Source organism: Equus asinus, chromosome 6, assembly GCF_041296235.1.
Source record: "Equus asinus isolate D_3611 breed Donkey chromosome 6, EquAss-T2T_v2, whole genome shotgun sequence".
NCBI classification, from domain to species: Eukaryota; Metazoa; Chordata; class Mammalia; order Perissodactyla; family Equidae; genus Equus; species Equus asinus.
In genome coordinates this window covers 76,201,472-76,211,168 of record NC_091795.1, presented here as the reverse complement: position 1 = coordinate 76,211,168, position 9,697 = coordinate 76,201,472, and the positions used below count along the sequence as shown (strand labels likewise).

The 9,697-nt window shown below is 42.9% G+C and overlaps 1 protein-coding gene across 2 annotated transcripts in view; it reads right to left on the bottom strand.

Moving 5' to 3' along the window:
• Positions 1 to 1,456: 1,456 nt before the first annotated feature.
• Positions 1,457 to 9,697, bottom strand: part of SRD5A2 (steroid 5 alpha-reductase 2) — a 48,451-nt gene continuing 40,210 nt past the window's right edge. Inside the window, exons 3-5 of one of the 2 annotated variants that reach the window (XM_014866418.3) lie at positions 8,407 to 8,508; positions 5,857 to 6,007; positions 1,457 to 3,293 (exon numbers count right to left, since the gene is read on the bottom strand). In XM_014866418.3, the coding sequence (XP_014721904.1) occupies positions 3,227 to 3,293; positions 5,857 to 6,007; positions 8,407 to 8,508 (320 nt within the window). In that variant the 3' untranslated portion in view covers positions 1,457 to 3,226. The remainder of the gene's footprint in view (positions 3,294 to 5,856; positions 6,008 to 8,406; positions 8,509 to 9,697) is intronic. The other variant, XM_070512312.1, reaches the window with a different exon arrangement.

Sequence of the window (9,697 nt, the reverse complement as noted above, 5' to 3'; positions counted from 1 at the left end):
GAGCAAAGCCAAACCCTGAGCCCAAAAACGTTAGGACAAATGAAACTAACACAGTTTAATACATAATTTAACCTTCTCCAACAATGTATTTCATTCATCCAAATCCCAAGCTGTGGTTGGTGGGAAGAAATGAGACACAATACAAATAACATAGAACCTTTTAAGATCGCAGCTCAGTGGACTTATAGAGAAAATGAGCAAATGTCTTATCTAGAAATGAAATCCACTCAATGGCTATTGAATCCTCCAAGTACCCACATTACCATCTGGCACCATGCCTCTTTCTTTTTTCATGGAATAATGGAGATGCCATAAAACAATCAGCAGCCTCCTCTAGAAGGTTTTGCTTTACATTTATTGTTACCCTGCTTATTTGCCATGCCTGGACCTCAGCCCACAACCTATTAGAGAATCAGAAGCCCAGGCAAGAAAGAAAATGACTCTTGATGAGTTCTTTCCTTCACGTGCCAAGAGCTTTCGCAATTGCTTCTTGGTGAGATTGCCATGAGGTTACCACAAACAGTCAAGGCAGCTATTGCAAAACTACAGGGTGGTAAAATCATAGGTTTATTTATTCATTCCTGAAAGGGTTTGAACCACCTAAATCAGTGTTTAATTGCAAACTTCTTGTTACGGGTCTTTTCTCATTCAGGATGCAGCAGAGCCAGCATTGCTCCTTGTGACGGTAAGTGTTCGGGATAAGGGGAATTTGTGACTTGAAACCTTTTCCATACTGAACACAATGTCATCTCTGCCACACCGAGTTCTCTACTACTCTTTCATTTTATCAAATAGGCCCATGATAAGGGCATCAGCATGATTCTCCCCACAGAGCGATGGAAACAGATTCCACGCAGCGGGCATGATAATCGGTGGCCATCTGAATTGTGGCTCAGCGCTTAAGCTCTGGCTATTTTTCTCCTGCATGAATTTTTCAAAGATCTAAATGGCAGCCCCTAAAGGGTAAGAATCATGACCAATTCAACAGTATCTTCCTACTCCTTACTGTTTTTCATATTATAAACACTCAATAAATGATTGTTGAGTGAATGAGTGTGTTCAGGCCTTAGATTCACACTCATCTGTGTAGGCTCAGCTGGATCTCTCTTATAAAAAAAGCCTGCTGTGCCTTCAAAAGGAAAAAAGACCAAAGGACAAGATAAGGTGGCTGCTCTGACCAGCCATGTGACCTTGGGAGGCATTTTAACACTGTGGGTCTCAGTGTCTCCATCTATAATATGAAGGAGTGGGACTGGCTGATGTCTTAAATGTGCTTCGGCTTTTAAATTCAGAAAACAAAACACTACATCTTCCAGAAGATCAGGGGGAAGACATTCCCTCTGTAAAAGTTTCAGCAAGAGCAAGAGTATCTCGTTAGCTAAGCCACTGTCACATTTTAGCCCCAAATCTAAAAAACCACTCCAAGGAGACCTGAATTAATCTTTTTTTTTTTTTTGCATTCTAGTTTTAGGAGAAAAGGGAAATATGTATAGGGATGAGCAGGCCTTCAGACCTTTGTTCTATTCAATCTGCATACACAATCTAACCCTACACAGAGAAAACAGATTGAAAACAATGGCCCCAGAGCACTGAGAATACCTCAGCTATCAAGGGAAGATTTGAGATTACACAAAGTTTATTCTACACTATATTTAAATTAAGAATCATGTCAACTTGAAATGACAACAGAGTTTTTTTAATTTCCAAATATGTAAGTCACCTTATTAAATCAGAGTTGGCCGAAGTAAAAATCTAGAGAGCACCCTCTAGTGGCAAAGAGTGCAATTGCTGAGTAGCAGTTTTGTCCTGAAATTGCACAAACTGGGCAAATGATAGCTGCCATTTATTGAGCACTTATTCCATTTCAAGGACTGGCCCAGATGTTTTATATGGTAATAAGATAAATGATTTCATAAGAGCAATTTTCAATGCCATAGAACTGGAAGCCTTTTATTTCACAGAGCCCAAGCTATACCTTAAGATTTATTTCACTGAGTGTGTTTCCACGCTGTCTTCCTGGACACTGGGGCGGCGTCCAGCCTCAGCACATTCTCCTGCACCTTTATGGCACCTGCCTGGAGTTCTGAGCTGTGGTGGAGATGCTCTATAAGTCATATTTCTCTTATATTTTCAGCTCAGAGCCCCTCATTTCAAGTTGGCAAAATGAAGACAGAAGAGAAAAAAGTAAGCAACACTGAAAAGAAACAGGAAAAACGGGGGAAAGATACAGCCCAACACCTTATAACAATTTTCATGAGTCCAAGGATCTTTTAATTCAAACAAAATTACTTAATATCCATGATTCGAGACGCATTTAATAAACAGCAAAACACTTATTTATATGATTACAAGTTGCCTTCGTCAGTGATCTACATCCTTCTCAGATCTTTCGAGTGTCCTATGTGTCTTATGTAGTGAATTTCTGTACTGAGCATCTCATCTGAGGAAACTGGTGCCCATTACTCAAAAGGGCTTGCCAAGTATTACCAACATTTGCCACAAACCGAGGCCTGAGGAGACGAATATTTTCCAACATTCTGATCACGAGTGTTCTGCCCCTTCCTTAGAGAGCTCGACGTCCCAGCACCCACGCCAGGGTGAGCCCTCCACAGAGGCTGCAGACTAATGCATCCTAGCTGACCAGGCTCCATTCTTAGCAGGCTCCATGGGCCCAGATCCTCCAACTTTCTAAACGACACTGGAATGTAGAAACCTGCTAATTTTTAAATTTTGGAAACTTTGAATGTAAAAAAAGAAGATCAAGCTATGTGTAAACACTGTCCGAGCCAGAGGTGTCCCTCCAGTCGCAGGTTTCTGCCTGTGCCCTTGGGAACTTTGAAGACTGAGGTTCCAGGCACCCTGGGAGATGCCTTCCTGACCAGATCCTGAGGACCGTGATGAAGACATCCAGAAGAGAAGAGCTGCTGGGTGCTTCTGATGTGCTCCACTGTCACCGTCAGTGATGCCTCGTTAAGGCAAGAAGCACACGCTCTTACTCACTAGTCCCCCTTACTTGATACTCCCTCGTTATTTGGATATTTCCACCAGTTTCCAAGAATATACAAGTTTGCAGTGTCTGTTGTAAATCACTTATTCGCTCTCTCTGTAGCCATTCAGAGTCATGCCTTTTTCTTTGTGGTCATTCAAACTCTTAAAAGTTACAAGTTCAGCAGCTTGATGGTTTTCAACAGTATTGTGAGAGCTGTTCTTTTTTCACTTAGTTTCTTTAAAAGATGAATGGAATGAGGGCTTTCCGAGATTTGGGGTAGTCCTCAAACATCTTGAGGTAGAACCTAAAATACAAGAAAGGAATAGTTATGAATATAATCAAGCAGTGGTCAACAGTTGACGTTTGCTGAGTCTGAAATCCCTGTTACAAATCAACCTGCAGTTCTCCAGGGCCTGACTCTTCCAGATGGCCATCTGTCCATCTTCTCCCCCTCCTGCATCCTATCTCTTATCAATGTTGAAGGTTCTTGTGTTGAGAAATAAAATGGTAAATTTTATGTAATGTATGCTTTACCATAATAAAAAAAAAAATAAGATATGCAGAAAGAAGTACTCAACGGATTCTGTTGAGAAATTCAGTGAGCCAGAGACCCCAAAGACCATGGGCAGGGTTAACCTGAGAAAACTGGCAATGTTCCCAGGAAAATATCCCCATGAGCCTAGGAATGCCAAGAAAACTTCACCTTGTATTAGGGGTTGAACTGTGTCCTCCCAAAATAGATGCTGAAGTCATAACCCCTAGTACCTAAGAATGCGACCTTACTTTGGAAACAGGGTCATTGTGGATGTAATTTACTAAGGTAAGAGGCACACAGATGAGACCATGTGAAGACAGAGGCAGAGATGGAGTGATGCAGCTACAAGCCATGGACACCAAGGATTGCCAGCCACCACCAGAAGCTCAGAGGAGGCGAGGAAGGAGTCTTCCCCAGAGCCTTGAGAGAGCACGGCCCTGCCCACAGCTTGGTTTCAGACTCCTGCCCCAGAACTGTTAGAGGGTAAGTTTGTGTTGTTTTAAGCCACTCAGCTTGTGGTCATCTGTTTCAGCAGCTCTGGATGACTAATACATCTTGGGAAAAGGCTTTCTCCTTAAGTGACCAGGCTGTCCTCTTAACTCGTTGAAGCTGGTAGCTCTCCAGTTATAATCAAGATGACACACTCTGTTAAAGCACCTTAATTTGAACTGGGGACAAATAGTAATAACATATTACAAGAGGTGGCCGACTTTCGGTGCTGTGATTTGAGAGGTCTGCTGAGCTGCCTCCCACAAGGCCCAGGTAGCCCTAGAGAAAGACGCCCTCAGGCCCTCCCTCTGGAGCAGCCTGACATACAAGATAGGGCCTCAGTTTGGATTTTGTTGTTGCTCCAGCTGGAACCCTCTGGTGGAACTGCTGTCCCTCCACTGACCAAGCCCAGTTGAGTCCTCCCTTCTCAGGGTCCCTCCAACTGCTAGATGATGCCCTTTCCTCCCCCACACCCTCTCTGCCTCTGGTGGGCAGCAGACCCTGCCTGACATGGGGAGAAATGTTATACTGACTCTCTAACAGGCTGGGGACCCTCTGCTGCCCTTTGACACCAAGTCCAGGAGGTAGCAGGAATAGCTCATGAGGAGAGGTGCTGCTTCATTCATTTCTGACAGGTCTCTGTGTAAACTCCACTCTGAGGAGAAGAACCCATGCTTAGTTTAACCTTCAAAATTATGAAATTAATCATTAGCTGGACTACAATCCCTATGCAGGAGCTTACAATGCTCCTTTCAGTCCTAGTTCCAAGTCCGTTACCCCTTGGGATAGTCTCTCTCTCTCTCTGTCTCCAGTAATCACTGGCTTTCTCTTTCCTCCAGCCACAAAAGGCATTTCATAGAAAAGATCTGAAATTCACATCTAAAGCCTGATAAAAATTAGTATGTTACCCTTTTTCTTCCAGTGAGACTTTTAGTTAGCTCTTCTGTACCCCATCCCAGGTGGGGGTTTTGGGAGAGAGGTGAGAGTTAGGAAGGCTTTAGGCTAGACCTTCAGAGGAAAGGTCCTAAACCCCTGCACTTCCTGGCATTCCCCAGGTGATGGGACAGTATTGAACTGGCACCACACAAGTAATTGCTCACCCTACCTTCCCAGGAGGCTAGCAATGACCTGGCTATGATTTATGGAAGGTGGGGATATGGGAAGGAGGGGGTACCAAAATAAGCCCTGGTTATTACACAGATCTTGGAAAAATAATCCTGGACTTGCCAGGGCTCTGTGACTACCTGAACTGTTAGCACCAAGTTTAGAATTAAAAATAACAGCCACACCAGGCATGGGGCTAGTGCTTTTCCCCAGTGGTTCTCTATCCTGGCTGTACCTCAGAATTATCTGTGAACCTTTAGAAAGTGGTGTCCATGGAACACACTTTAAGAAATGTGGCATAAGTAACTTGAAGCTTGGAAATGGAAGTTACTTCTTGTACCTCTTGACTCTTATGTATAGCCCACTGCCAACCAGAAGCCATGGCCAGGTGAGCCTGCTAGGAGGGCACAGAGGCTGGGTCAACTAACTCATGTGGACCAAGGTACTTCTCGCTGGGAAGCCTTCTTCAGCAAGGTGGCACAGTGCCTTCCCAAGTCACCTCGGGTGCCTATGTCTACACAGCTTTATTTTTGTTTATAGAAAAACATTGCTACTGCTACTTTCATCCAGCTAAATTCCAACTTCGGTGAAAGCCCAAGAAGTCAGAACTTACCAGTCCAGATTATTGTAACCTTACCTTATAAAAATAAATGTCTTAGGTTTCTACATCTGACCCAGTGCACTAAAAGCCTTTTTGGAGAAGAAAGCTACGTGCATGCTGCCACTTTGACAAGTTTACCTATGGTGGTGAAAAGCTCGCAGCCCAAGGAAACAAAGTGAGAAAAATGCAAATGCAAGTGCTGGGAGGGACCAAGAGGCCAGTGCATAGCCGCTCCATTCAATGATTTCACCAAGGAAATTGGCTCCCGAAACATAGGTGAACAAGCCACCTGCGTGCAGAAGAATCGACAAGTCAATCAACGAACTGGATCATTGTGACATTAAAACCCCTCTGCTTTATTCCAAAATACACAAAGACAGATAGAACAAAGGTTGGGCTGGAGACTCCCTTCACAGCCATTGAAGTCTGGTGGAATATTCTTGGGTAGGAAATAAAACAAAGCAACAGCAGCCTGTTGCCCTCAGAACATCCTGGAAGCCTGAGGAGTGGCCCCAACTGCTTGATGGGCCCCATCCAGATCTCTACCCACTGCTCTACCCACTGAACCACTGGCTCTGGACAGGACAAGGATGAGATGCAGGAGGTCTGGTTTTTGCTTTGTTATAGTAACGTTTCCAGGTCACCTCTAACCTGCCCACTCCTTGCCTGGACACCCACATGGCCAGTCAGCATCTTTCATGTTCACAGTCACACCAAGTGAAACAGCACACTACGTGAAAGTGATCAACCTGAACTGACGGGAGAAGTAACGAACTCTCTTTCAGCATTTGCCCTCCCGCCTCTGCAAAGCAGTGGGGTCTGTTCACGTTTATAGCAGGGAGTGGGAGCTGCAAGCCTTTGCCCTCCTGGAGGTCTGCTTCTACTGAGCTTCTAGACAGCCATGTGTTTCTGGCTGGCTTCTACGAATTTTAAAGGTTTACTTTTATATCCAACCAAGTATTTCTGACCTCAAAAGTATGTCTAGAAATCAGCACATTTCTAATGAGAGCAAATATATCTACATTCACACTTTCTGCCCCACACTAAACTGGGAAAGTTTCACTCAAAGCAAATATTTTCTTTTCATAATTATGTAAAGAATATTTTGTTTTTATAGTCTCTAAGAGCTTTTCTTAGAAAAGCAGTCTTTCAAGAGCTTTCTCTGTTTTTCTTTATTTGTCTAGTTACTGAGTAAAGATTTAAAAAATCAGAATCCTTTAAACTGATCTTTCTTAAAGATAACTTCACATCAGCAGTTCCCAATCTGTGATTCCCCAGACCCCAGGAGGAACCGCCGACCTATTGTAAAGGGTCTATAAATTGTCTACGAATAAAGCAAGTGGTATATCTCAACATATAGTGTTATTTTTGTTTGAAGTAGATACTGTTAGGATGTTAGCAACATTTAAATTCATTTAAACATGTTACTGAATTCATAGTAGCTTTGTCATTATTTCCTTAATCAGTGGATATTAACCTGCATTAACACCATGTTGTAATTCAGGAAACTTTTTTAATGTAAATAAAATGTATTTACATCGAAAAGGGTAGAGGCCATTGACCTACACAAATACCCACCCAAAAATATTGAAGGGTTACTTGGACTGGCTCACTCCCACTGCTTATATTTGTCAACTTCACACCCTGGTTCCTTAGGAATGGTTAGGGTTTCAAATATTCTGTGTCTTTAACTCTGAAAATGCACTTGTATTATAAGACCTCCCATCTTAATTTTTGATTAGGTAAATATGGTTCTCCAACCCTTTATGAATGTATAACTGGCAGTAAATACACAAGTACTACCCATGGCTACTCACTAGATCAGCCTAGATCAGTGGGAGGGGACGAATTGTTGTCCACGCACGATTCAGCTTTATTTGCTAACCTAGGAAGGATTGACACTCTGTGTATACATGATGGTTAATTTTTTGTGTCAACTTGACTGGGCCATGGGGTACCTAGATATTTGGTTAAACATTATTTCTGGTGTGTCCACGATGGTGTTTCTAGATGAGATAAACATGTGAATTAATAGACTGAGCAAAGAAGATTGCCGTCCCCAGCATGGGTGGGCCTTGTCCAATCCACTGAAGGCCTGAATAGAACCAAAATATGGAGCAAGGGAGAATTCACTCTCTCTGCCTGATTGTCTTCAAGCTGGGACCTCAGTCTTCTCCTGTACTCAGACTGGAACTTACATCACCTGCTCTCTTGGGTCTCCAACTTTCGGATGGCAGATCATGGGACTTCTCAGCTTCCATAATCATGTGATCCAATTCCTTATATTAAATCTCTTTATGTATTTATATCTTTATCTATAACATCTATATCCATATCCCATTGGTTTCTCTGGAGAACCTTAATACAGCACATGATAATCTTATTTACTGCAACTAGGTGGCAGCCTATTTCCACGCTTCCCTAAGCCTCACATTTCCCCCACCTTCAGGGTATTGTGATCTTGCACCTTCCTGAGGGCTCTTGGACCTCTCTTGGACTTCCAGGTGCAGATCAGAAATGCAAATGTGTTGTGGGGTAGGATGGGATGTGGAGGAGAAGTCAGGGGCAAATCGGGATATGTTGTGTCATTTGTGACCTCACTGTCCCCTCTCCATTTGTTACTCATAGCACAATCCATGGGGCAGGTTCCCAAGGAGAGAGGGAATCTGGAGGGTAGGGAGATATTACCTTGTGGAATTTTATAGATGATTTCTCCAGGCTTTCTGAGCTGCCGCAATATATAGTCACTATGAATGTTGATTCCCATTCCCAAGAGAAATAAGAAGACACCTTGGGAAAGAAGAGAGAGAGAAGTTAAAGAGCTATCCTGATTTTGGTGTTTTTCTCATAAGCTAAGCTTTTTTCTAACAATGAAGAAAAGGGCATTTAATTTTAATTCTAAGATTAGTACTAAGATATGGGGAAAAAAGTGGGGGGCAATTAGCCATGGTCCCAAATTTTGGTAGAAGGGCCATGCTGCTTCAAAGACCAAAAGACTGAAATTGCATAGTGTCATGTGATGCAGGAAGGTGAGAGAGGAGAGAAAGGGAGACAACACCATTGTCCAGCACTTAAATAAAAAAATAAGTAAATAAACAAATAAATGAATGAGTAAATAGCAAGCTTTGGGCTCATTCACAAAATAATCAAACTGTGGTTGGCAAACTCAACATCTAATTCCAAGACCTTCTCTTTTGCCATCCCATGCTATAGAGGCTGGAAGACTGGAAAGTGGTCATGTGACCTACTTCTGCCAAGAGGATGTAAAGGGAAGTCTTCTAGGGGCTTCCTCGGAAATCTTTTGTTTTTCTGATAAAAGGGTAGATGGCACTAGTGTCTCTACTGCCTCCCTCCTCCTTCATTGCCAGGCATGATGCCTTGAGCTGTAGCACTGTCTTCCAATCATGAAGTGACTATCATGAGGACCAGAAAGATGAGCAGAAAGATGGAAAGTTCCTGGGATCTTAATGACATCAGTAAGCAACTAAAAGAATGCAGAAGCCACCTATCTTTGGATATTCTTGTTATGCAAGAAATATAAATTCTTAATTATTTAAGCCTCTATGAGTTGGTTTTTTGTGACTTGTTGCTGAGAACATTCTTGATTGATACACCCATTCTCATGAAAGTAATGTGAGCTACATTGGAGAGCTTGGCACCAGCAAACTGGTTTCCACCACTGCCCGTTCACATACGCACTCTCCTTCCCCGTCCACTGGTACACAAAGGGCTCTGGTCTGAGGTGAGGGGAGCCAGGATCAGGGATGCTAGGTCTTACATCCCAATGGGCATCATTACAGCCCAGAAACACTCACTATTCCACATAGGTGCCCAATCTCACCTCTCAAAGAAGTGTATTTGTGCTGAGCAAATACAAGAGGCAAAAAGCAAGAACAGTTGAACTAAAAACTTTCAGATCTACTCTCACCTCATAAGTTGTGATATGAAACAATGATTTTTGATCTTGTCAAATGATCAT